This window comes from Ursus maritimus, unplaced genomic scaffold (genome assembly GCF_017311325.1).
Source record: "Ursus maritimus isolate PB19 unplaced genomic scaffold, ASM1731132v1 scaffold_14, whole genome shotgun sequence".
Classification (NCBI taxonomy): Eukaryota; Metazoa; Chordata; class Mammalia; order Carnivora; family Ursidae; genus Ursus; species Ursus maritimus.
In genome coordinates, this window is record NW_024423786.1 from 55,866,878 (window position 1) to 55,893,267 (window position 26,390).

General features: G+C 58.0%; 2 protein-coding genes across 6 annotated transcripts in view; one reads left to right on the forward strand and one right to left on the reverse strand.

Annotated features, from left to right (window-relative positions):
- Nucleotides 1-6,089, reverse strand: part of THOP1 (thimet oligopeptidase 1) — a 22,435-nt gene extending 16,346 nt beyond the window's left edge. The window contains exons 1-3 of one of the 2 annotated variants that reach the window (XM_040629657.1): nt 5,927-6,089; nt 2,908-3,120; nt 180-328 (exon numbers count right to left, since the gene is read on the reverse strand). In XM_040629657.1, coding sequence (XP_040485591.1) covers nt 180-328; nt 2,908-3,120; nt 5,927-5,942 — 378 coding nt within the window. In that variant the 5' untranslated portion in view covers nt 5,943-6,089. The remainder of the gene's footprint in view (nt 1-179; nt 329-2,907; nt 3,121-5,926) is intronic. The other variant, XM_040629659.1, reaches the window with a different exon arrangement.
- A 1,575-nt stretch (nt 6,090-7,664) lies between these two features.
- SGTA (small glutamine rich tetratricopeptide repeat co-chaperone alpha) lies at nt 7,665-24,600 on the forward strand. Of its 4 annotated transcripts, XM_040629661.1 has the most exons (13): nt 11,185-11,351; nt 11,937-12,070; nt 14,699-14,838; nt 15,311-15,417; nt 15,692-15,776; nt 16,774-16,873; nt 18,122-18,226; nt 19,082-19,220; nt 19,751-19,813; nt 20,904-20,941; nt 21,679-21,768; nt 21,971-22,093; nt 23,361-24,600. In XM_040629661.1, exons 3-12 carry the CDS (start codon nt 14,739-14,741, stop codon nt 22,083-22,085), a joined length of 942 nt encoding a protein of 313 aa, XP_040485595.1. In that variant the 5' UTR covers nt 11,185-11,351; nt 11,937-12,070; nt 14,699-14,738; the 3' UTR covers nt 22,086-22,093; nt 23,361-24,600. The 4 variants fall into 4 exon arrangements, with proteins under 4 accessions (XP_040485594.1, XP_040485597.1, XP_040485596.1 ...); XM_040629660.1 differs by lacking the exons at nt 11,185-11,351; nt 11,937-12,070 and adding an exon at nt 7,665-7,762; XM_040629663.1 differs by lacking the exons at nt 11,185-11,351; nt 11,937-12,070; nt 23,361-24,600 and adding exons at nt 7,665-7,762; nt 23,136-23,346.
- Nucleotides 24,601-26,390: the final 1,790 nt, after the last annotated feature.

Genomic DNA, 26,390 nt, shown 5'->3' on the forward strand with positions numbered 1-26,390 from the left:
CCCCCCCCCCCCCCCGCCCTCGCCGGCCGCCCCCAGAGCCCCTCAGCTCTCCACCTTCTAAGTCTGAGGAACAGAACGATCACGTCTACAGAGGATCAACCCAGCAGTGCCCATCTGGACGCCGGGCTGACCCCCGGGTGTCTACCTCCAGCATGCCCGGTGCCTCGCGGCGTCCTCACCTGCAGCCAGACGATCCTCTGGTACACGTCCTGCCTCATGCTCATCTCCACATCAAACTCGGACAGCCTTTTGTCCGCCTCTGTGCTGGCTGTCCGAATGTCCTTAGATGGAGAAACATGCTGGGGGAAGTCGAGGATATTCCTCTGAACTGAAACGGGGAGAGAACAGGACAGGTGTGAAAAGAGGCCCCAGGGAGAAACTGGCAAGTGCCGACCTCACCCCCACCAGGCCCGCAGCTCATCCGTGTCTGCCGATCTGTTCCGTGCACGCTCTCCACCCTGGGCCCTGGGCCGGGTGCCGGAAGAAAGAAAGGGCGTGGTCATCTACATCCTTGGGGATCTCACAATCCGATGGAAACAGAGTCAACTTTCAACACTCCAAGGAAAGAAGGACCATAACAGAGAAGTATGACAAGACCTAGAGAGGCTAAAATAACTTGATTCCAGAAAAAGAGCCACGGCTACTGATGGCAGCATTTTAAATTCATAAGTGATTCCCTAACTTACACAGAGCGTTTCGTTAAATAGAGGAAGTGTGAGTGGCTGTGAGAGTGTAAGCTTTTAACAGTCACCGCCTGACCCGGCAACACACCAGGAGGTGCCTACATGCAATCACACAAAAATCACGTAAAAATCACAGGTTCACAGCAGCTGGACCGGGAATAACCCAAGAGGACATAACTCAAATGCCCACTGACAGGTGGGCGGACACACACAGTGTGTCCATCACACGCGGCACGCCACTCAGCCAGGAACAGGAAGGTGCCCACACGCGCTGCCCGGGGACGGACCCTGAGCCCACAACGCTCAGGGAGGGAACCAGACACAGAAGGCCCCACGGTGTGTGAGTCCACGTGTGTGACACGTCCAGAACAGGCTCCTCCACGGATGGGAAGGGGGCTCGCGGGGGCTGGGAAGGGGGTGGAGAGTGACTGCTGATGGGGACAGGATTTCCCTTTGGGGTGATGGAATGTTCTAGAATTAGAACATAGTGATGGTTGGACAACTCTGAATATAAAAACCACTGAAATGTATGCTTTGAGCAAATTCTATGATATATAAATCAGATCTCAACAGAGCATTTAGTTTCAAAAAACAAATATTCTCAGTTGGAAAGACCTGTATTCAAATCATAGCTTGGTCGTTCCTGTGGCCCCAGGGCAGACCTGCCGCCGGCTGCCTGAGAGAGAACAGTGAAAAGGACAGAAACAGCATACGTCCGACTGGGATTTACAGGCTCACAAGCGCCTGTGACTGCATCAAGTGTGACAACAAAGTGGTACAGAGTGTGGGATCGATGCAAACTGCCGCTGTGAGCAGAGGGGGCCCACGAAGGGGCTCCTCAGGGGAGTTAATGCATGATCACAGAGGAGCCCAACATCCAGAAAAGCAGGAGCTGTGTGAAGCCCCGAAACGGGAGAGTGTGAGCGAGTTTAAGCGGCCACACGGCCGGACACACACAAACCCTACTAGGAGCGTCAGAGAGGGGCAAACCGCACCAAAAGCAACATCGAGGACTCTGGCCTTTGTCCAGAGGGCAGTGGAAAGACACTGAGGGGCTGGCTGAGGGGAATGCTGTGATTCAATTTTAGTTTCCTTAAAATTCCTGGGGGGGGGGGGCTCAGTCAGTTAAGCGTCTGCCTTCAGCTCAGGTCACGATCCCGAGGTCCTGGGACCGAGCCCCGCATTGGGCTCCCTACTCAGTGGGGAGTCAGCTTCTCCCTCCCACATCATGCACGTATGCATACGTGTGCGCACGCTGGTGTGCACACACTCTCTCTCTCCCCCTCAAATAAATAAGTAAAATATTTAAAAATAAAGTAAAATAAAATAAAATTCCTTTGGCTACCGTGGGGAGATGGAAAAAAAGGCTGTAGGAGTGAAGTTGGTGTCTGGCAGGGCTCTGCCCAACAGGCAAGAACTGGCATCATGCAACTGCCAAGAGCCTCTCTGAAAAGAGATGAGGGGGGAGATTGAGGCGCACCCACTTGCAGGCAGCACAGAAACCCGGGACATCTGGCAAACACGGCAGCAGGAGGCTTCGAAAAAACCCCCCAGCAGAGATTCTCCAAGGTTCCCAGAGAAAGGACTTTGGCTAGCGATCCAGGGGCGGGGTTTCCTCAGCTCAGAGTTCTCTGCTGCAAGCCCCGCCTCGGTCTTTTGTCCCCACACCGTCAACCTCTACAGAGGGGCTCGGGGAAGCAGGGCCACATCTGTCTGACTGAGCACCTCATCCCTCACGAAGGGAGCAAACAGACCCCCAGGAGGAGAGAAGGAGCCAGCTGCGTGGTGATGAGGACACCTGATGGCATCAGATTACCCAAAGCGCAGGGGGGAGAAGAAAAGCAAAGGGGGCCGAGTTCAGTGGCTCAGAGAAAAAACAAGTATCTCCTGGGACACAGAAAGGAGCATGAAGTGGCTCCAGTTCCAAGGCTGGCACCTGAGCTGGCTTCTGGAGAGGAGTGCTGTTAGACATGCTGTCCTGCTCTGGACTCTCAGACGTCGTAGCCCATGAGGACTCGGCATGCCAGGCTGTGCAGTAGGGCACGCAGGGGAACAAGCGGCCCTCCAGGCTGCCTCTTGCCGAGCAGATGCCTTTACCCCCAGTCAGCTCCTTTATCCATCACCACCCCCCTGGGGAGTAAGAGGCCTCAGCCATGGCCAGGGTCCAGGAGCTCCAAGGCCATAGTTGCTCTGCCTCCCTGCCTGGATCCTGACCCAGATTTACCTGTGTAGGCCACTTCCACATCAGCCAGCGCCTTGAGGGTACTCTCATACGACACGTCTTCAAACTTCTGGGAGCCCACCTGGTCATACACACGCTTAGTTTGCTCAATGAGCTCCACAGTGAGCTCCCCTATTTGCTGGGCACTCAGGTCCCATCTTAGGTAGTTCACCACAGAGCACGGGGCCGCTGTGTCCAGGGCGTCTCCTGCACAGGCTGGACAGAGAAGACAGAGCCCCACACTGAAATTGTGTGCTTCAAGGACAGAGTTAGGGTTAGACTAACGAGGGGCTGGAGGGCAAGGGCAGGAACACAGTTTCCCCATGCAGGTAGGCAAGGCCCAAGGGCTTTGCAGGGGTGCACAGGGTGACCAATCCTTTAAACAGAAGAAAATTCTGTACCCGGGAAGACACTGGGTGATCTCTGAGGGTGTTTCTGCTTGTTGCAACTGGAGAGCGATGCTACTGCATCGAGTGTGGGGGGTGGACGGGGATATTGCTGGACACCGCCTAGGGCCCTGGACACCCCAATGACCCAGCCCCCAAATCGGCAGTGCTGGGTGGATATTTGGTCTACACCTCCATCTGAGTTAACCTGTTTGACTACAAGGTGCTACCCCCGACATCCCTTGATGTAATGTGACATTCATACTGTATTACTTTCCAAAAATAGGAGAAATTCCATATTACTGAAACATCCCTAGCCCCAAGAGTTTTTGGATAAGAGACTGTGGTCTATAAAAACAGCAGTCGCTTAAACTGCTGTGCAGTGCTCAGGGTAAAGATGTTTTACTTTCATTCCCTCGTTGATTCACAGTTGTGAACTCTGGGTCCTATGTGGCCCCCATTGTACAGACGGAGGTCCTGAGATTTGGAGAATTCAAGTGTCATGCCATGATCCCATGCCAGCAAGTGGCAGAGGTGGGATTCAAACCCATGAAGTCTGACCTTGGCTCCAACCCTGTGAACCAGTGTATCATATGCACCCCACCCCGCTTCATAAATCTCTGGTTGTCAGATCTTCCTGCCCCCTTTCCAGGGCGCCATCCCACTTCAACCCTTACTGGAAGTCTGTACCGGGGTCAGCAAACAACAATCTGTTTTTGTACAGCCGGCAGGGTCAAAATGATGTTGCACGAGACTGAGTATGCGACTCACCAAGCCTAAACGAGCGAGCCCTTTACCGACCAGTTTGCCAATCCCTGGTCTACACCATCTAGACTCTATTGGGTCTTGCACAGCAGGTCTGGCCAGCTGGCCTGGCCCAGCCACACCTGTTTTCTTCAAGGTATCTCCCAGGCCTTCCCACAGGCTGCTCCCTCTGCCCTGAGCCCAACCCTGCCAATCTTCCATCCCATGTTTCTTTCTTAGATGTCCCAATGGCATCCCTGCAGCACCTGTATGTCTCAAATGGCTATACCTGCCCCGAGTTACTTGAATTAATGAACACAGGCTCATGTGATCCCCCAGCAGGGAATGGAATGCAGAATCAGTAGAAGCTCCTCCAGGAAATACCCACTTGTGCCCCATTTTCCCCTCTGGCATGGCAGGGAGTTGAGCAGGGCCACAGTGGTCCTGGACTACCGCCTTTTTGTGTATGCCGAAGAGGGACGGGATCTTTGCAGGGTACTGCCATCTGGGACCCGTGTTTGGCGTCTCTAGGGCAGGTTTTTTAACAACGTTATCAACATCTGTGGCTGGGTCGCTCTCTGGGGTGGGAATCCACCCTGGGCCCTGTAGGGTATGGAACAGCACCCCTGGTGCCCACCCACTCAATGCCAGGAGCATCCCCAGTCGTGACAATCACAGATGTCCCCAGACACTGCCAGTGTCCCCTGGCATGGCGCAATCCCCCCCCCCTCAGCTGAGGACCACTGACATACACCAAGTGGGAAAAAGAAAGGCTCTTGAGCCAGGACAGGTTGATATTCTGACCAACTGCAGCGAGCTTGGGGAAAATCCTTCCACTCGCAGAGCGCTGTGGACTTCAGAACTGCAGAAGAAAGATGTGGGTCTGTGTTACATTTGGCGGTAAAAAAGGACTCCAGAAGCTCGGACAAGGTAAGAGATGTGTGTAAGCTGAGAACTGTTAGCAAAATCTCCTGGAGGAGCTAGGACTTGAAAATCTGGAGCAGATGCATTCATTCTGTAGTATTTCAGCTTGCTACCTACCTGCTGGGTCCCAGGCTAACAATTCTGCTGCAAACAAGGCAGACAACATTCTTGCCCTCCTGAGGCCCCAATAACCCTAATTATGATTACCATTAATGCAATTATCATCACAGTCGGCTGGAGAAAGAACTGGGGGGAAGAGAGACCGGCAGGTCAGGAGACACCACAAAGCAGCTTGGGCAATTTTTAAATACAGGACGCACATTCCATCGCTCCCATAACGAAAACCTTTTCACGACGCCCCCCTGCCCTTAAAATAAAAGGGAGTCCCAGCTGTGTTCTCCCCGAAATGACCTGTTGCTACCCAAACGCGCTCCGCGTGCACCTGCCTCCCCGCCTTTGCCCTCGCAGTTCCCGCCACCTGGGGAGGCCTTCCCGCAGGTCCTAGCAGCATAGCTGCTTCTCCCCGCTGGGTCCGGGTTGATAGGCCACCTCCTCGGAGAAGCCACTCAGGGACCGCCCTCTCCAGAGAAGCGCCGTCAGCCCCACCACCGATCACTCTCTAAAGCCCTGCCTTGCTTCTCCGCTGGTTGAACGCCTGTCTCTGGCTCTGAAACTCCGCCTAGAACTCCCGGTCTCCCGCGGGGTCCGCCCCCAGGACCCGACCCGTGCTCAGCTGAAGCCACACACACGGAGTTGGCTGAATGAATGAAGCGCTGGAAAAGCTGGTTCGTTCATTCGGCCGCCCAGGGGGCAGGGTCCCGGGTTCGCCGACCCATTCCCCCCAGGCTCCAGCCCCTAGAGGGTCACTAGGCTCGGCTCCTAGGCCCGAGTCGCGACCCCGAGAGGCGCGAGGGTGGAGGGGACGCCCGGGTCCGGTGAGCGGGGCCGCTCCGAGGGGCAGCCGGTACCTGCAGGTGGCTTCATGGCTGGCGGGTGTGCACCGGCGGCCCCTCCCTCCACCTGGTCCACGTCGCGCTGCCTCAGCTGCCGCGGCAGGCCGCCTCTGTCCACCCAGGGTCCGCAGCAGCCGGGAGTGAGGTGCCAGCCGCCCGCGCGCCCGCTGAATGCTGGGAGGGCGCGTGCGCCGAAGGACAGGGCGCAGGCGCGGCCCAGCTCCGCCCACACCCCCGGGGCGGTGCTTTGGAAGGCTGGCGCACTCCACGCACGCGCTGGAACCCTTCCTGCCCATCATTGGTTCTAGCGGCGAGAGGGCGGAACCTTCGGGGAGGCCCGGGAGGGACGTTTCTACGGAAACCACACACAGCTGGCTCCCGGAAGCCTGTGTGCTTGAGGTTCTTTTCTGCCGGGACTTTTCTGCCTGGGCTTCTAGCTCCCGTTTTCACTTGTGCTTGCCCCCTTTCTACTTTCATAACCGTGTATTCGGCTAGTTTTGCAGGTTTTCTCCCTCACCTGAGGGCGTCACGTTAGTGACCGCTTACCATCCAGATCTGAGGCGCTCTTTGTAGATTATGCCAACGAGCATCCTGCCCAACTTCTAGCATCTAACGAATAGAGGCGGGACACATACATCAGCAGAATCCGGTGAATCAATTAATTAAATTAAAGGCAGTTTTTTAAAAAATCGAGAAAGCTTCAGTAAATGAATCCAGGACTTCAAACAACAGGTGTTTCGAAACGGTGCAGTACCCTAACCTGTAACTATTGTAGCCCATTAAAACAAACAACAAAACCTTGAACTAAGGCCCCCAGGTAGAAAAATTTGCTAGAACTAAAATGGTCAAAAAACCTACTCCCCTAATTTCTGCAAAAGAACTTAAAGAACTCCGGGCTTTAACCATGCATGCGTTTTAAATGGGATAAAAGTGAGTTAGGAGAACACTTCTTGCAACTTCATCACTAACGGTGATCAGTTGTGAGACATCCTAGGGAACTTCCTCATCACACCCTCTATTAAGCACACCAAGCTTTAGCCTACTTAATCTTCATTTTCGCTGTTTTCCGTACCTGGAGTTTTTTCCTCATCCTCCAAGTCCACATCTACAAGGTAGATCTTCCCTAACCGTCCCGGCCCACTTGCCTCCCCAGTCATAACCGCGGCGCGCCCTTTTTTCTTTATAGCGCTTGCCATCAAGGGCAAAGGGTTAACTTACGTCCTCGTTTCCTAGTTTGCGGTTCGTCAACCACAGTACAAGGCAACGCGAGCACACACTTTCCTGGTTTTTACAGTTGGTTTGCGGTAAATATTTGTGGGCTATTAGGCACCTGCTGTAAACAAGTATTTCCTGTATTCCTTTACGTCTTAGGGGTTGAATGAATGAAAGAATGCGTCTGTGGGTGGATGGGTGGGTGAATAAGTGTAAAAGCTTGTGGGTAACAGTCGCTGCCATTCACAGAGCGCCCGTGCCGCTCCAGGCGCCAGATACCCAAACACGGCAACACCACGTGGCCGGCTCGGTGCCACGTGACCGGCTCTGCCGAACGCGCCGGAGTCTGCCACTGTCCCACCATGCACCGCTCCATTCCCGCTCGAGAGGGGAAATCCGTCCTGATTTCCGGCCTCCATTCGGTCGCAGAGGTCAGTTGCCCTAACGACCAGCTCGCCCCCACCTCTAAGTTACGTCACTTCTCCCCGCGCCAGCCTCGATAATTAACGCGCCTGCGCAGAATAAAACCCAACCGGAGCCGCCTCCTTCCGCGCAGGCGTCGCGGCCGGGGGCGGGGCCGGGCAGCGCCGCGGTGCGCAGGCGCAGCCGTCGGTGGGTCGGCGTTCGGCCGCCTGAGAGGTGAGTCGTGGGGTGGCCGGCGCAGAGCCGGGTGGGCCTGGGGTCCGCGGTTCAGAGCTCCCGGGGCTCCAGGGCCCGTAAGGAGAGGTTGGTCTGGGGCTTGGGTCGCCGCGATCTGCTGGCTGCTGTGAGTGGGAGGCGCGAAGGGGAAACTGAGGCAGGGTGGCGTCGGGCAGGCCCTCGCCGGCCCTGCTGTACCTGCCCCGCACCCTAGGCCCGGGAAGTGCTGGTTCGCAGGCCCGTGGGTGGACAGCAGGAGGTGAAAGTGGCTCGCAGGCAGTGAGGGTGTCTTTTGCTGTCCGGAAACACAGTCCCGTTCGTGGGGCACAGGTCGGGGTCCTGTCCCAGCGCCGCCGCTCTCCACCTGGCCGGCCTCTTGGCTTCTCGAAGCCTCAGTTTCCCCCGCTGTAAAACGGGCGTCGTTACGGTTCCTGCCTGACTGGGTGGGGTGGGGGTCTTGGGAAGATTAAAGCCACAGGGCCTAGCGCAAAGTGAGAGCTTAATGGGGTCAGCGGTTGTTAGGTCTTTCACAGCTAGGGTCTGCTGTCGGTTGTGCTAGAGATGGGAAGGAGCTGGGACTGAGGACCAGCTCCACCTCCTCACTGGCTGTGTGAGCTTGGGCAGATCCTTCCGTTTCTGAGCAGCGCTTTTTTTCTAAAACAGGGACCGTGGAAGACGTACTTCCTTGGCTCACTGTGAAGTTAAATAAGTAGAACGTTCTCTGCTCAGGTTCCTGCTGCTTGTTAAGAGTTTACTAGAGAGTGGCTAGTTTATTAGGTGTCAGAAAACGTGTGCAGTCTGCATCCCTTAGGCTGGAGGATGTCCCCATTTCCTTTGGTTTTCTATCTCTGATTGGTCTGTCTGCTTTTCTATCCCCAGACCAGTGGTTTTGTTGCCGTGGGGGACACAGGGCAATGTCTGGGGGTCATTTGTTGTTGCCACGACTGGGTGTGCTCCTGGCATCAAGTGGGTGGGGGCCAGGGATGCTGCCTGACACCCGACGGTGCCCAGGACTTCCTCACGGAGGACCGTCCACAGTGTCCACAGCGGGGAAGTTAAACCTTCCTCTAGGCCAGTGCTTCTTCACCAGCATGAACTGCGTGTGCACAAGGGCGTGGGTATGAACTCAAGAAATCACGTGCAGGTTTTGTGGGGAGAGGAAAGGGCACTTCGGAGTTTAGGCTCTGGAGTCCGACTGCGGGGCTCGAAATTCCTGGTTTGCATCTTCTAAGCTGGGTGACCTCGGGTAGCACCCCATCTTTCTGAGACTCAGTTTTTCCTTCTGTACAATGGGGATTGGCATAAACAACCCAGGGGCTCAGCTGACTGTGAGTAGGGGGCCAAATCCAGCTGCAGCCTGTTTCTGTAAATGAAGTTTTGTGGGAGCACTCCATCACGAAACCTATGACGGCTTTTGCACAAGAACAAAGTTGAGTGGTTTCCACAGAAGCCCCGTGGCCCTTTTCAGAAAATGATCACTGACCCCCCTCCATAAGCCATTGCATGGAGTGCACTGAGCTCGGGGCCTGGAAAGCACTTCGCACACCAGCAATTTCACCTGAGGTGTATTCTAGTTGAGTCTTTCAGGAAGAGTGAGCCACTGTAAATGGGGTTAAGCTCTGCCCCAGATTGCGACCTGTGGTCTGACTTTGATCCTACGTGTGTTTTGCCAAAGACCCAACACTAGCCCCTGTGGGAAATGCTCAGCAGGGGGGTTGAAGGAATAAAGGAAATTGTTGGTAGGTAGGACCCAAGGTTTGTTGTCTCTTCTGGTCTTCCAGAGAACTTGGTCAGGTGGCTCTGAATTTGACAGGGATCTAACATTTTCCCAAGACCATGTGGATCAGACACAGCTGAGTTGCTAGGGTTGAAAGGGAAGATGTCTGTCCAGTGCTTAGAGTCTGGGTGAGGGCGGGGGATGGATGACAGACAGTTTTAAAGCCTTCTGGGCTGGTGATAAGGCTGGTACTTGGACTTTGCCAGAAAAAAAGGGCATCTAGCTCTGTCTGAGATAACTTTGCAGCTCGGTGTTGAAGGGAATTAAGAGTTTCCAGATGGGTTGGAGGAAAGGCGAGCAGTGTGTTTGAGTGGAGCCAGTGAGGGTTTGGTGAAGGGCATCACATGCGCACTCACGAAGTTCCAAGGAGCTTTTGATGGTTTTGAAGCATGCAGAGCATTCTGGCAGCATTTTAGAAGAAAACAGGCTGCGGTGAGGGTTGTGGACTCAAGCCTTGGGACGGTCCTTGCTCGGACACTGGGGGTGTGCTAGGATGAGAGAGAGGATGAGGGCACTGGCCTGGCACACTGCTGTTTGTGAGCAGAGCTCCGGGCTCGGGATGGAGGCAGGCAGTCCTCAGCAGCGGGCGCTCCACCGCCCGGGTGGCGGGGGTAGTCAGGGGTCATTCGAGGGAGGCATGCCATTTTTTCCCTTTGACCAGTTCTGGGCAGGGAAATAAAAGAAGTAGAGGCTGTTTCTGTTTTTAAGTGAGGAAACGAAAAGGTGGACTGAGAGCCGGGAGAGAGTGTGAAGACCACCAGAGGAGCTGGCCCCAGGACCCCCACTCCACCCTCGCCAGGCTCGCCGGGCACCCTGTGTGGCCGGCACCTCGGTGCTGCTTTCTGAGAGCTCATAAAGCACTCACTGTTCAGAGAGTAGGCCTTCTCTGAGAATTCTGTCCGGCAGCCAAAACCCTACAAGTTGTGATTGTTCTGAAGGGTCCGGGTGCCTGGTAGGAGTCGAGGAAAAGTGCTGTCCTCGTGTTTTGCTGGGCCCAGCTTCGTGGAGAGCAGAAGGTGGTTCATCTCAAAAGCCGTGCGCGGAAGTAAGATTCGCAGACTGTCTCTCAAAGAAACAAGTTTCTGAGGCCCACCTGTGTCAGATGCCTTGCCGGCTCCTTCGGGACAGAGTCCTCTGCTGCAGGCTGAAACCCAGAATGTGCAAACAGGTTTCCAGAAAGCTGGCGGCGAGGTTCTTTGGCCAGAAAAGTCACTCGTGCTCATTTAGAGCCTTTACTTCTCCCACTTAGAGTCCAGGGGTTTTCTGCTGGGTAGTTCGGCCGTGTCTGAGGACATCTGTGGTGGTTACCACTGTGGAGGGTTCCTGGCATTGAAGGGGTGTGGCCAGGGATGCTGCGGAACCCCCACAGTGCTCAGGACGCCCCCATGGACAGTGACCTGCCCCTAATGTTAGGGCCAAGCAGGAGAGACCCTGCGCTGATTATTTGGAAAAATGTTGAGTCCCGTCCCTGCTCATGCTGGACCCCAGAGGAAATCCCCCGGGGTCAGAGGGTGCAAATCAGGGTGACTGCAGCGTCTGTGAGTCACCCCCTCTCTCCTTCCCACTCAGTGTGTATTTCAATGTGTGCAGCAAACCAGGACCTCAGGAGTCAGATGGTTCCAGAACACAGATACTCCTGGGGATCACTGGAACCCCCTGATCCAAGGGCTGTCACCCAGGGGAGATTGTGCCCCTTGCCTCAGGGCATACGGGACAGAGACCAGGGGTGGTGTTAACACTGCTCGGCACAGGACGGCTCCCGCCCCCCCACCAGCAACGAATGATCCAGCCCCTGATGTCAGTGGTGCCAAGGTAGAGAAACTCTGCGTCAAGTCATGAATTCTTGGAACAGCTGATAAGGACACCTCTGTTAACCCATTTTATAGAAGAGGACAGTGAGGGTATTGGCTGGGACTCTCAAATGGGACAGAGAGCATTCCTTAGCTTAGGGTGGGGAAGGTGATATGGAACACGCCTCAGGCAGAAATGGCTGGGCCTAAGACATGAGTCCAGGCCCGTGTCCTCCCAGGCAATCAGGCCTCCATGGCCTGTCACCCATATGCCAGACCCAGGGCAGGCTCCAGAGGCTCTGACTTCTTGACGGTGAATCGCCTTCGAGGGGCCGGCATTTGAGAAGACCAAGCGACAGACCAGGAGAAGCCCAGGAGGCAGGCAGTGAGAGCTGATGCCAGGGAGATCAGGCCAGAGTGCTTCAAGTCCACTGGGGGCAGGGGATCCTTGCATGCAGAAGCCCTGAGGCTCCAAGGGCTGGGGGCATGGGAAGGGCTGAAAGTATGCGAGAAAGGAGCAGGACTTGGTCTTTAGTTTTTTGAACCCTTGCCTCCATGAACCTCAGTAGTCTCATATACTGCTCCCCCACCCATCTTCACCACTCAGACCAGGAGAGCAGGAAACGTCTGCTGAAGACCAGATTTCCCTTCTCAGTCCAGTCTTAAGCGAGCGCCCATCAGCATCAGGACCAGCATTCGTTCCCTGGGAGGGAAGACCGAGCCCTGTCCTCCCGTACACACGTATGTGTGCACAAAGCCCGGTGTGAGTGACCCATGGGAGGGGAGGGGAACCGTGCTCAGAAGTGGTGCCTGGAACACATAGGTGGGGTGCAGGCACTTAAGGGACTTAAGAATGCAAGGTTCGTTCTCCACAGGCCGCTGCCCAAACGTGACCCTCTAGGCCTGACTTGGAACACAACATACAAAGTGTCCTGGGATCGTACGTCTGAAGGGGAGGACCTCAGACTTTGAAAACAAAACAAAACATTTTCTAATTATAGTAAGAGACACAAAACAAAGTTTACCATCGTAACCATCTCTAAGTGCACAGCTCCGTGGCATGAAGCACACTAAACCCCGTCCTGCAGCCCCCCCCATCTCCAGAACGTTCCATCTCCCCACACAGAGACTCTGTCCCCAGGAAGCACGGACTCCCCAGCCCTGGCTCCCCCAGCTCCTCTCTGTCTGTGTGGATGGGACTTATCCGGGATCTCCTGGGAGTGGGGTCCTGCGGGATGTGTCCTTCTGGGTCTGGCTACTCTCGCTGAGCCCGGTGTCAGAGTCCCTTCCTGTGGCTGGATCATGTTCCAGTGTGTGGATGGACCGCACTGTTCACTCATTCGTCCGCGGACGGACGCTGGGGTCGTGTCTGCCTGTCTGCTGTCGTGAACAGTACTGCTGCCAGAACAAATGCCTAAAATGAGGACAGTTCGACACTCGGTCCGTTCTCCTTAGGTTCGGAGGTCAGCAGGCCGACTGGTTCGCTCTCTAGATCCTTGGGGAGCAGGACTCACCTTTTGGGGCTTTGCTTCCCTCAAAATGAGTGGGTTGTGGTGGTTGATCTCTGTGGGCCCCTCTTTCGCCCCTAAGGTCCTCTGGTCTGGGACTGGCCACTCGCCCCCAGGTGCGGGCCCATCCTGACCTCACACCTTCCAGTTCTAGGGAGGCTCTCCAGCCAGAGGCTCTTGCTGGCTAAGGGGTCGTTGTGTCCAGAGATGGGGAGCTCATTACCATCCTCAAGAGCTTTAGTTCCTTCACCAGCTTTATGGAACACGGGTGTTTTTGGTTTCTCCCTTATTTAAGATCGAGGTATAATTCACATACCTTAGAATTCAGTGCATTTTGGTATATTCACACTGCTGTGTAACTGCCCCTTTCTGTAAGTCCAGAACATTCCATCACCCCAAAAAGAAACTCTATGCCCATCGGCTGTCGTTCCCCACCCCTCCCCCAGCCCCCACGAACCCCCTTCCTGTCCATGGAGGAGCCAGTTCGGGACGTGTCACACACGTGGACTCACGCCGTGTGGCCTTCTGTGTCTCGTTCCCTCCCTTTGAGAAGCAGCTGTTGATGGACATAGATTCCCGTGAACCAGAGACCGCGCTCTCTGCACACGGCCAGCACCGAGTGTCTTGACTGCCCTTGCCCAGCGCCCCCCCCCCCGCTACTGGCACCATCTCTGTGGAGAGCCTGGGGCTGCATGATGGATGCTTCCATCGTGGCTGGTAACAGGTTCATGAGAATGTGGTCAAGAGGCCCACTCCTTGTTTTCTGTGGGGCACAGGCTGTTGCCCCACTGGAGGCGTTTTGGGGAGACCAAGGTGTTTTCTGCTGTGGGTTCTGGCTGCGCGGGTGGACTTGAGCAGCCTCGGGCCGGCCGCTCCTCACAGACCCCCATCCCCAGCCTGTTGCCTCTGTCAGCAGGAGCAGCCGTGGAGGTGTGGTGCAGAGGGGGTGCGACGGTGTTGTGCCCTGCCTGACCCATCATAGACCTTCAGGTAGCAGACCCTTCACGCCCAGAGTGTTCCCGACCAGGCCTCTCCCCTGGGCACTGCAGACGCTGGAGCCGGATCGTTCTGTGCTGTGTGGGCATGCTGGGAGCTGGGGGCTGAGCAGCAGGTCCTCACCGCCGATGCCGGGAGCACGATAGATGTGCCCAGACGTGGTCCACAGCCCCCGAGGCGTGATCGCTCCTGGCCTGGGAGTCCAGCACATAGCAGAGGGACCAAGAGAAGGCCCTTGGACAGCCTGGGAAGGGCTCCGTGCCTCTGGGGCCTTTTGGTCTACTCTGGGCCCCTCCCCTCCTGCCCCCATTCCATCTCCTGCTCCCCACCCCCACAATACTTGTCCAACCCCTTCATGTCCCTCGGGGGACTGAGAACCTGGAGAACCATCAGTTTGTTTTCTCAGTCTGAATGGAGAAGCGGATGGGACTGGGGTCTGGCTTGTGCTTAGCTAAAACTCGGGGTTCGTAGACCTGCAGGACTAGCACTTGCGGGGCGGCCCTCCACATCCCTGGGAGCCCCCATGTGCCATTGAGGCTGTGAAAGGGTGGTGACGGCCAAGGCCACGTGGCCTTCTTTAGAATAAGCAGGCAGGATGGCTGGGAGCATTCTTCCATCTGCCCACGGGAGCCTCAGTGTCTCATCTGTGAAACGGGGTCATAACTGTTTCTGCCTCACTTGTGCTTCAGGTAGAATTGGCTAGGGTGCTTAAAGTGGCTTCCCTGGGGCCAGGGCTGGTGCAGGCCTGGTGAGCCGGGGCCTAGTGGTCCAGGGGGGGCCTGGAGAAGCAGGTGCCACGGGCACTGTCTCAGCAGCACCCGTGCCCCCCATCTGTGCTCCTCACGCCCTCGACTTGGGTCTGCAGATCCTAAAAACCCCGGGGCGTGGTCTCTTCCTGTCTCAAGATGGATAACAAGAAGCGCCTGGCCTACGCCATCATCCGGTTCCTGCACGACCAGCTCCGGCATGGGGGGCTCTCATCCGACGCCCAGGAGAGCTTGGAAGGTGTGTGTGGGTCCGCTGAGCTCCCTCCTTCCCATCACATGTAGCCAGCCCCCGTCACCGCAGGCCCAGCCTCCTGCGGGTGTTCTGGTACTGTCCCCAGTTTTCGTCGAGGGACATTTCCAGAACATTCTCCTCCACCACGCCATGGGTGCAACTCCACTGATCAGAGAAGAAAGGCTTTCTCTGAAAAGAAGGTGGAGCAGCCATGGCCCCCCTGGAAGCCACATGGGGCCAGGGGGGCAAGGAGCCCAGGCCGGACTGGCACTCAAGCGGCCCTCTGCCCAGACCCCACCACCAGCCCCTTGGTGTCCAGCTGGCTCAGCCCGCGGTGACACGGTGGGAGGTGGTGTTTTGGCACCTGCCACGTGCCAGGCCTTTGACCTGGGTTTCTCGGGGGCAGGACTCCCTCTGAGCCCCAGAGTCCTAAAGTCTGGGCTGCGTTCAGAAGAAAATGCCTTTGTCCCCCCCACAGTTGCAATCCAGTGCCTGGAGACTGCTTTTGGGGTGACTGTGGAAGACCGCGACCTCGCTCTCCCTCAGACTCTTCCGGAAATATTTGAAGCGGCTGCTGTGGGCAAGGTGAGCCTCTGGGCTTCCCAGAGCAGAGGTAACAGCAAGAGCAGCCAGGGGCTCTGGGGCACCCGTGCACGACCCGCGTTCTCTCCCAGGCTTCCCACTGCGGAGCCGCGGTGCCCGGCTTGTGGACGGGGAAGTGGGCGGCTCGGCACCAGCCCCCCTGTCTGAGGGGCTCTCCCTCGGAGCTCAGCTGCCCTCGCGGGTGGTCCCTGAGCAGGAGGGAGGCGGCAGGCTTGCCCGCCGCCCCTTAAACAGCTCGTCTTTGCCTTGGGGCCAGGAGGCGCCGCAGGACCTAAGGAGCCCCGAGCAGGCTCCGCCTTCAGAGGAGGACTCGGCTGAGGCGGAGCGCCTCAAAACTGAAGGTGAGACAGGGCCGTCTGCACCCCCACCAGACACCGCCCCCACCTGGACTGCGGGCTGGCGGGCGGGCCCCCGGCGGTGCAGGGCGGTACTGCGAGGCTGCACACGGCACACGGCCTCGGGAGACAGGGCCGCTAAACACAGGTGTGCACGGCCCGTGGGAATGTGGGCAGGCCTGGCCGTGGAAGGCATTCTGACAGCCACACGTGGTCGCGTGGTGGGCACGTGGCCCAGCCGCTCCCCTCCCAGGTGTGGGCCCAGGAGAAATGCAGGCGTGTGTCCACAGCAGCCAAAAGATAGAACAGCCCAAATGTCCATAAACTGGTAAATGTGACCTGTCCATGCTCTAGGATGTCCTCGGCTACAAACGGGCAAGGCGCTGACACACGCTGCCCTGGGGACAGACCCTGAGCCCCCAGTGCTCAGGGAGGGAACCAGACACAGAAGGCCCCATGGCATGTGCGTCCACATGTGTGCCACGTCCAGAGTAGGCTCCTCCACGGACACAGAAATGAGTTAGTGTGTGTCAGAGACTGGAGAGGGGATGGGGGATGACTGCTGAGAGGGTCAGCGCGGCTTTTTGGGGAAATATAGAATGTTCTGGAATTAGATCATGGTGGTGTGAATATTTAAAAACTGCTAAGTTGTAGAGTTTAAAAATGTGAGTTTTAGGTTATTTGAATTACATTTCACGAAACTTAGTTACTTCCAAAGGAAGGAGCAAAATTGACAGTGTTAGAGACATATGTCTCTAGATGTCACAACCAAAGCAGTGACAGTCATCACAGAGCACCGGCTCAGGCCAGAACCCACAGGATGCCAGATGCAAACCACATCCTCCACACCCCGCCCCCCCAAGCCCACATCTGAGTGTTGCAGCCTGCCCCCCAAAGTCGTCTCACCTTCAGAGAAAACCCCAGGAAAGCCGGGCCTAACGACTCAGAGCCCTCGGGCCCGACGGGAACAGCAGGGCGTATACTGTTTTTTCTTTCTCTTTAGGAAACGAGCAGATGAAAGTAGAGAACTTTGAAGCTGCCGTGCACTTCTATGGGAAAGCCATCGAGCTGAACCCGGCCAACGCGGTCTATTTCTGTAACAGGTACTGGCCGGGCGCGCACGGGAGAGGTGCTTGTCCTGTCGCTTAGGGGTTCAGCCAGAGCCCCAGATCAGTGGCCAGCGGCCAGCGTGCAGTTGAGCACAGCTGAGCGTGGCATTAAGATTAAAATCAGGGCAGGGGCGCCTGGGTGGCGCAGCGGTTGAGCGTCTGCCTTTGGCTCAGGGCGTGATCCCGGCGTTATGGGATCGAGCCCCACATCGGGCTCTTCTGCTATGAGCCTGCTTCTTCCTCTCCCACTCCCCCTGCTTGTATTCCCTCTCTCGCTGGCTGTCTCTATCTCTGTCAAATAAATAAAATCTTTAAAAAAAAAAAATTAAAATCAGGGCAGCATGCTGCACGGACGCGCAGCAGGGAAATAAGCCAGACCACGGGTGACGCTCTGGGCCCGCGTTCACGGCGGCGCCGCTGCTGGCCGTGAGGATCCCCACCTGCCCCGTCCTTCGGAAGGGGAAGCTGCCTCCGCTCTCCCATGGCCTCCCAGGACAGACTGTTGTGCTAACGAGAGGGACTGAGCGGGACGTGGGATGCAGGGTTGCGCTTCAGGGCACAAGCCCCCAGAGCCGATGGTGGGTAGCCGAGGCCGGAGGAGGGGCCGCACGTCAGCCGCACTCCCACTGGGGTAGAACTGCTTGTCGTCTTCGTTGCTTTCTTTTGACTCTTCGGGGCAATAACACAAGCAGATTGGCAGCAGAGTTGCATGCGTAGTCCCGGGAATCCCACACGGCCTCCAGCTGCCCAGCCGCTCAGTGTTTCCTATCTGATGCCTTTCTGTGCCTCAAAACCTGGGAGAACTGCCAAGTGCAGTATTACAACCTGAAGCAGCCCGAGAAACCATCTCGCGTGAGAGGAGCCCCCTGAGAGCTTGCACAGGGGGCTCACAGTGGATCAGTTACCATCTAACGTCAGATGTTCCCTAACGTAGAATGGGCGCCGGCTCCCGACGGTGGGCAGAGCCCAGGTGCTGCGCCCGTGCACTCGGGGTTCAGATCCTGGTCCTGTCACAGCCAGGCACTCTGCAGCATCGTTGCGCCAAGCTGCGCTGCCTCCTGCCTCAGTTTCCCCCGGAGGCTGTCTCCTGTCGCAGCCCCCAGCACAGGTGCTCCGCAGACAGAAGCCCTTGGCAACCCTGTGTCCCATCCCCTTCCCCCGCCTGACCGATGGGGACGCTGAGGCTCCTCCTTGGCAGCGAGCAAGCCCCCCAGCTCTGCCTGCCCTGCTTTGTTTCCCCAGAGCCGCGGCCTACAGCAAACTCGGGAACTACACGGGGGCTGTGCAGGACTGTGAGCGAGCCATCTGCATAGACCCGTCCTACAGCAAAGCCTATGGCAGGATGGGGTGAGTGCCCTGGGGGCCGGGAGGGGCCACGGCAGCTCTGCCTTCCTGGACCGCCCCACCACCTGCCAGACGTCTGGCTGTTTGCTTTCGTCCTGATCCTAGTCTAAACGGGAGTCAGGGCTCGGCCCCACTCACATGTCCTAAATCTGGGCCTCCCCTCCTTCCAACCCAGCTGCTGTAAATCAGGGCTCCCAGCGCTCGCTCTCCTGTGCTCCAGCGGTTTGCTGGAGGTACACTTGTGCGCACCAGTTCACCGCAGAGGACGCAGATGAAGAGCTCCGCAGGGCGGGGTCCAGGAGGGTCCCCGGGCGGGAGCTCTGTCTCCCTAGAGTGGGACGTGATGCCTTCAGCAATGGGGACTTTCTCCACATCTCGTTCAGTTTTGCAGCCTGCTGTCCAGCCTTTTCTCCTCCCAGAGGTTTGGGGTCACGAGGTTCCCCCTCACATGCCAGATTTGTTCTTCCTGGCCACCAGCCCCATCCTGAGTCACCTCATGGGCGTAAACTCGGGTGCGATCAAAGGGGCTCATTAGGAATACCAGGAGATGCCTGTGACTTGGGGAGTTTGGCGTTTTAGGAATTCTGGGTCAAGAACAGGCAGCCACATCTGACCACCCTGCCCTCTGCCTCTGTGGCCCTCCTCTGGGCCTTCAAGCCCGTTGTGTGGATCCCTCTGGGGCGGCAGCCCGTGTGCCTTTGAATTCTTTTCATACACCCACCCTCTCAGCCCCCACGGCCCTGCATGCCGTCCCCACCATCCCCACCAGACGCTAGGCCACGGCGACCACCGGAGTGGTTTTGGAGTGGCGGGCAGCCTCCCAGGCCCTCTCCCCACACGCCGGTGTCTCTCCCCCAGCCTCGCGCTCTCCAGTTTGAACAAGCACATTGAAGCCGTGGCCTACTACAAAAAGGCCTTGGAGCTGGATCCTGATAACGAGACCTATAAGTCGAACCTCAAGATAGCCGAGCTGAAGTTGAGAGAGACGCCGAGTCCCGTGAGTGGCCCCGGGGAAGGGAGCAGGAGGGAACGGGAATGTGGGCCAGTTTCTTTACCAGGGTTTCCATGGGAAGGAACGGGTAAGGCAGGGGGTGCAGGCCTAGGACAGGCTAGGTGAGTGCTCTCAGCAGAGTCTGGGCTGGGGGCCGACTCTAGCTGTCGGAGACCTGGCTCTGGGGCGGTCAGGGCAGGGGGTGGTGGCCCGGAGTGTGAGAGCCTGATGGAGGAGGGCTGGGGGTGTGGGCGGTGGACTGGTGGACATTGGTCACCTCTGAGGGCCCTGCAGGCTCCGCGGGGGCCCAAGATGTCAGAGCGTTACACGGTACTTTCCTAAGTGATCGATACTGTGACGCGTGCCTTTGACAAAGCAGCGTGTGGCCGCGAGGCCTGGATGCTGGCTTGAGAGGGTGTCGGAGCCCTATGCCTGTTAGGGTTTCCGCTGCCTCCCTGTGGGATCTTCTGCGTCTGTGCCAGGGGCCAGTGTCATGGTCCTGCGATCACTCACCAGGGTTCTTCTCACCCCCACAGACAGGAGGTGTCGGCAGCTTTGACATCGCCGGCCTGCTCAACAACCCCAGCTTCATGAGCATGGTAACCTGCGCTCCCATCTCCCACGGGGTCCAGGCCCACCACCCAGGCCTGCGTCCGCCTGCCACGGGCCTGGGCTGCCCGGCCTGGGCCCTGCCGACACTGGGCTGGCCGTTCTCTGAGGGCGGGACCGGGGCGCCGTGTGGGCCGAGGAGCATCCCCAGCCCCACCGCCTCGACGCCAGGAGCTCCTCCTGTGTGACAGCCACAGATGTCCCCAGGCACTGCCCCAAGTGAGACCCCTCCATACTGAGCACAAAGGACCCACGATTCTGCCTCCTGCTTCCCAGAGAGGCGGCACCCCCTCCCCAGCTCACTCTCCTCCTCGCGCTGTGGCAGCACAGCGCACCTGCTGCCCGAGGTTCGGGTGGATGCCCCCGAGGCGGCAGCGCCACCTTCCGATGCCAGAGGCTTAATGCCGGAAGTGCTAGTCTGTGCCGGGCTGGCCCCGCACACGAGTGTCCACTGACCGCAGGCTACACGGCTGGCTCACGGGGCCTCAGGCCAGGGTCTTCACGTGTTGGGAAGAGAGAAATCCCCAACCCTCTGGCAGAAATGCCTTTAGGGCAACAAGGAGCGTCTTGCCTCCTGAGTCGGCACACAGGGGAGTCGGCACACAGGGCGGCTGGCCGGGCTCCGCCCCGGGGCTGGGGGCACAAGCCCTCGGAGGACGGGAGGGTTCAGCCCGGCAGTGGTCACACCTCGACCTCCTGCACGTGGGGGCGGCTGGATTTTGTAATCTTGTTAGCGGACAGCCACGCTGCGTCGATGGCAACGCGGGGTGGTGGTCAGGGCAGAGACTGGCCTGTGGAGCCGAGAACCTGACCTCCGGTGTCTCACAGAGGTTAGCCGGGCCCCCGTGAGCCACGCCGGGTGGGCCCTCTTCAGCGCCCCGCTTGGCCGCTTCCTAAAATGGGTCCTGAGGAGGGACAAGACCCAAACAGGATGATCAAAGTGGTAAACCGTGTCGGGGAAGGGCGTCGACCTGGCCTGGTGCGCGTGCCGGGAGAGCTGAGGGCGCTCACGGTGGAGTGTTGCGGTCTGAAGATGGGTGTGGGCGCTTGCGGTGTCTGATGACGTGTTCTTTTCTTCAGGCATCAAACCTAATGAACAATCCCCAAGTTCAGCAGCTGTAAGTGACACCATCTTTCTTTGGGACTTGGGGTTAGATTTCTTTTTTTATCGTGACAAGATGCATATAATGTAAAATTTGCCCATTTTAACCATTTTAGGGTTTACAGTGCAGTGGCATTAGGTATATTTACCTGCACAGCCATCACCACCATCTAACTCCAGAACATTCCATCACCCCAAAAAGAGTCCCTGTGCCCATTAGAGACACTTTCCAGTCCCCAGCCCCCACAAGCCCCCTCCCCGTCCACGGAAGAGCCTGTTCTGGACATGTCACACACGTGGACTCACACCACATGGCCTTCTGTGTCAGGTTCCCTCCCTGAGCGTCATGGGCTCAGTTCTGGGTCCACACCCAGGAGCGGAATTGCTGGGTCACATGGTGATTCTCTGTAACTTGGTGAAGACTGTGGTCAGATCTTAAAGCAGAGTTTCTCATCGACAGCACTGCTGACCGGGGTGGCGACACTGTGGGGGCCGGCCAGCATCCCCAGGCATGGCCGTGTGTCCCCTGGTTGAGGACTTCTGTCTTTAAGCCAAGAACAGGCTGTTCCCGAGTGAGCTGCTGGAGCTCAGAGCAGTTGCCATCAGAGAGAGGGGTGGGCTGGGCCAGGGCAGCCCTGGGCCCCAGAGGGGCTGCCGGACAGTAACACAGGGCAGCCCGTGTGGGTGAAACAGCAGAGCCTGGTGGGAATGGGCAGGCTGGGCTGGCTGTCACGTCGTGGGCTCTCCTTGCAGCATGTCCGGGATGATTTCGGGCGGCCACAACCCCCTGGGGACTCCCGGCACCAGCCCCTCACAGAACGACCTGGCCAGTCTCATCCAGGCGTGAGTAGACCTGCTCAGTGGGGCTCAGGTGGGGTGGGGGCCCACCCGTGAGCGTAAGAGCGGGGGCACTGTGTCCCTGGGCGCTCCGTCGGACCCCGCGTCCTCCAGGGAGTGGTCGCGCTGCCTGTGGGGGGCGTGCGCCTAGGAAGGGCCAGGAGGGGCCTGGGCCTCCTGGTTGAGCCGGGGCCTGCCTCCCCTGCAGTGGCCAGCAGTTTGCCCAGCAGATGCAGCAGCAGAACCCAGAGTTGATAGAACAGCTCCGAAGTCAGATCCGAAGTCGGACCCCCAGTGCCAGCAATGACGACCAGCAGGAGTGACTGCCCACGTGAGTCCCTGTGGGCCGTGAGCGGGGGAGAGCCCCTATTTGATGGCCCTGCGTCCACAGGGTTGGGAGGGTCTCCGTGGTGGGGGGTGTCTGGGATCATCAGACCCCTTTCCACGTGTTTCCACTCGGGTCTTGTTCCTTCCCGGTGGCCATCTGTGGGTGGACTCGTCACCTGAGTGGGGTTTGTGTGGACGAGGGCTGAGCCCCCACGGCTCCCTGGCGGTGCTGTGGCCTGAGCGCCAGTAGTCCGCGTTTGTGCAGAAAACCCTCGGGCAGCCACAGCGGTGGCCAGTGAGGTCCCCGGGAGGGAGGCCGACAGGCCCGCGCTGCCTCACACTGCAAGCCCGGGGTTCGCCTTGTGTGTGCGTGCGCGTGTGTGTGTTTGCCAGAAGCAGCTGTTAAGGCAGGATTGCTGGAAACAGACTGGGGGCCCGGTGGCCATGTCTGGCTCGGGGGCCACCCCCAGGGCCCCAAGACTCATCCTTTGCCCATAGATGTGCTTCCTGGCATGGGGCTTTCCCACCCGGCAGTCCCGGGCCTCGTTGTCCTCCTTTCTCCTTTGACCGTGATTTTCTGTTAAAAATTTCAAAGGACCGGGGGTGCCTGGGTAGCGCAGTCGTTAAGCGTCTGCCTTCGGCTCAGGGCGTGATCCCGGCGTTCCGGGATCGAGTCCCACATCAGGCTCCTCTGCTGGGAGCCTGCTTCTCCCTCCCACACTCCCCCTGCTTGTGTTCCCTCTCTTGCTGGCTGTCTCTATGTCAAATAAATAAATAAAATCTTTAAAAAAAAAATTTTCAAAGGACGGGACGCCTGGCTGGCTCAGACCCTGGAGGGTGTGACTCTTGATCTTGGGGTCAAGAGTTCGAGCCCCACATTGGGAATACAGATTACTAAAAAAAAATAGTTTAAAAAGTTGAAAAAATTTTTTAAAAGCCAGAAACACTGAGGAACAGGGAAAACAGCTTTGATCTCTCCACCTGCAGCAATGAATGTCAATTATTTGGGCACATTTTTCTTTTTTCTTTTCTTTTTTTTTTTAAAGCACTCTTAAAGGAAAAAACGAAACCTAGTTGAGACCGGTTTTGCATTTGTTATATGTCTTAACCTTATCTGCAAAACACCTTCGCCAGCATTTCCGTATCTTCAGCCCCAGAGCCTGCAGCGACGTTCTACGTCTGCGCTAATGCCGCCCGGGTGCCGCCCAGCCTGTGAACGGGGCTGCCTGGGCCGTGGCCTGACTTGCCACCCTCGTGTCTTCTCCCCCCAGCCCTCCCAGTGCCACCAGCTCCTTCCCACCGACTGGAAGCCGTCTCGCATTTTGCCGTCTTCTCCCCTTGGACCATCCAAGAGAGAAAAAGAAACAGAAATTGGACCTGCATGTTAAGATGGATTTTTATTACTCCTTCGCCCTCCCCTCCCTGTTTGTAGTTTCCCACGGCCCCCAGACCCTTCTCGAAACAGAGCCAGCAAGCCGTGAACGCAGACCAGCACTGATCTCTCCCAGCCCCCTGAAAACCCAGTCGTGAAAGTGTTTTCTAGACTGTTCCGGGGCGGGGGTCGTCCCCAAGCCACTCTCCAGGAAGCAAACAATTTTGTGTCAAGCCACGTCGGGGACACCCATGGCTCCCAGAGCCCCTTTCTGCAGCCCCCGCGGTCTGTTTTCAGAGGAGATGGGAGAAGCCACTTCTGAGTCGACCTTGGCCTCTCCCGGCCGCGCTCTTCTCGGATGAGCTCACTGCCAGCCGCGGTCTGGGCGCCAGTGGCCACCCTGCCCCTCGGACCGCAGGTTTTCGTGTGAGGAGCTCTTCGGACGCATTTTCCTAAAAGACGATTTCCGTGACCTTGCACCCCAGTTGGGAGCAGGGGGCGGGACCGTCCCGGGGTACACAGGACCAGGTACTGGGACTTTTCTTCCAGTCGAGCATTTTGATGGACATGTGTCTCATCTCTGATACTCCTATCCCAGTACTCATGACCGACAGACCCCAAGGGGCCGATCATGACCTTACAGCCTGCCCCCGGCTGGGTGTCCAGCCTACTGCCCTCTGTCCACAGGCTATCCTACCAGCCATTATGTCTGGGTCCTTGCAGGCTCGTCCTGTTCAGGGCTGGGGGGCCGGCGGGGTCCCTGGTGCCCCTCACCTTGGCCTGACATTGCCACACAGCCACCAGAGCTGCTTCCCGGGAGGCAGGCATGCCAGTTGTGGCCAGGCAGCCTGCCCAGGACACAAGGCCACTGCGGATATCCCCACGGCCTCTACTGGGGCAGGATGGGGGGGGAGGGCAGGTCTGCGAGCACCAGTGTTGGCATCGGATCATGTGGGGCTCCCTGGTGGTCCGGGCCATCTGCAAGGTAGACCCAGTACCGTGTGTGTTGTAGGTAACTAGTAGGAAGACGGGCCACTGCCGGCCACCCGCAGTCCGACCCACGTCTGGCGAGATGGGTCCTAATTTGAGTGCTAGCCATGGTGACAAGAAAACGTGTGGGGAATAAATAGACATCACGACCTCTGCTCCGCTCTGCCTTGACCTCTCGCGCCACCCCTGCTCCCTTGCCCCAAGCTTCCAGAAACCCCCAGCCTGGAGCTCCCACCTCGGGCACACCCAGGGTGTCAGTCACATTGACAGCTGATATGATGCAACTGGAAGCCGTTCCCACATCAGGGGTCACGGATGATTCCAGAAACCAAACCTCCAGGCTGCTCCTGTGTTTTGCCTCTCCCACACCTTGGTTTCCCATCACACTCAGTCCAGGGGCCATGCTGCACTCCAGGCCTCTTGGGCAGAGCTGTGAGGGCACCTCCACTCTCCCTGGGGGAACCCGCAGGGCCTCCCTTTGCACCTGCTGCAGGTGAGGGAGGTGGCCCCAGGCGGCCTGCGTGTGAGGGCCGCCTGCTCCCTTCATTGGTGGGGAAACGAGTCCCAGGGTTGGGGCTGTCCCAGGGACGGTGAGAGCCAGGCCGGCCTTGTCTCTCAGGCACGTGGGGCTCCTCAGCAGGCTCACTGGCAGTCCTGATTCTGGGGGCATCTGTGACTGTCATGACCGGGTGCTCCTGGCGTCGAGTGGGTGGGGGTCGGGGATGTGGCTCAGCCCCTGCAGGCCCAGTCTCTGCTTTCTCTTGAATTTGCGAGTTCGCTCAGTCAGCCCCCTGTCGGTTCCGCACTTGGCACGAGCCTGCGTCATGCTGATGGACCTGTTTGGAGAGCCGCACCCAGAGGTACTGGGGGGCACGGGGGCATGAGCCCTGTGTTCCAGAAACCACTACCTGGGCGGTTTAGGTCTCCCAGATCCTCTCACTCCTTCCATCCTGTGTGTCCATCGCTGAGCAGCCCTGCAGAGCTTCTGCCCCACACCCGACCAAAGTGTTCAGGAAAGAGCCAGAACTTTCCGTTGGAGCCACTGGCAGAGTGGGAAGAAGGGAAGAAAAGATGTAGCTGTCAACGTCTCATCCCAGAAGCTGGCGGCTTCTCCATGTGACTTGACAAGACGTGTGTCATGGGTAATTACTCCGCGATCCCACACAAGGTGGAAATAGGATCTTTCTGAATATTCCTGTCAGAGGTGCGTGGAGGGGAAGGAAAAACAGCAATTACACAGAGTTAGCATAAGTCGTGACTCGGAGAAAGCTTCCACGAGTAGGTTGAGCCTTGAGAGGCAGGGCAGCTGCCGGCACCATAGATGGAATCAAGGGGTCTGTGCTCTGTCCCCACGCCCTCCGTGTGCAGTCGCCGGGCGCTGGACCTCGAGCGTCCCCCACCACCACCGGACTAAGTCCCAGGATGCCGAGGAAGGAACAAAGCAAGGGCTCTCGCCCATGGTCAGTTATGCCCCCAGGGGACTGAGCTGTGTCGGGGGACATGGGATGTCACAGCCAGAGGGGCTCCTGGCATCATGAGGGCCAGCGATGCTGCTGAGCCCCCCACTACGCCCACCCAGCAGTGTTGCCAGCACCCGGTAGGCCCTAGAAAAATGTCAGATCGACAGATGTCCTAACCCGCTCGAGCACCCGCTCCGGAGGGCTCCTGTCTCTGCAGCAGAGACTTTGCCCCAAGCCAGGTAACCTGAAACCCCACCCCGCCTTGGCCTTCCCAGCACGCCCCCTCCACCCCCACCCCTCCATCTTGAAAACGACCATTTGGAAGTGGCCCTCGTAGGAGAGACGCGGGGACCGCCAGGTGGCGCAGCGGCGCCCTGGCCTCCCGGACACCCCGTGTCCGGCGGCATCAGGACCAGAGAGAACAAGGCTCCATCTAACCCTGAAGCCACCGGGCTCGAGCCTAGAAACGGCCATGGTCC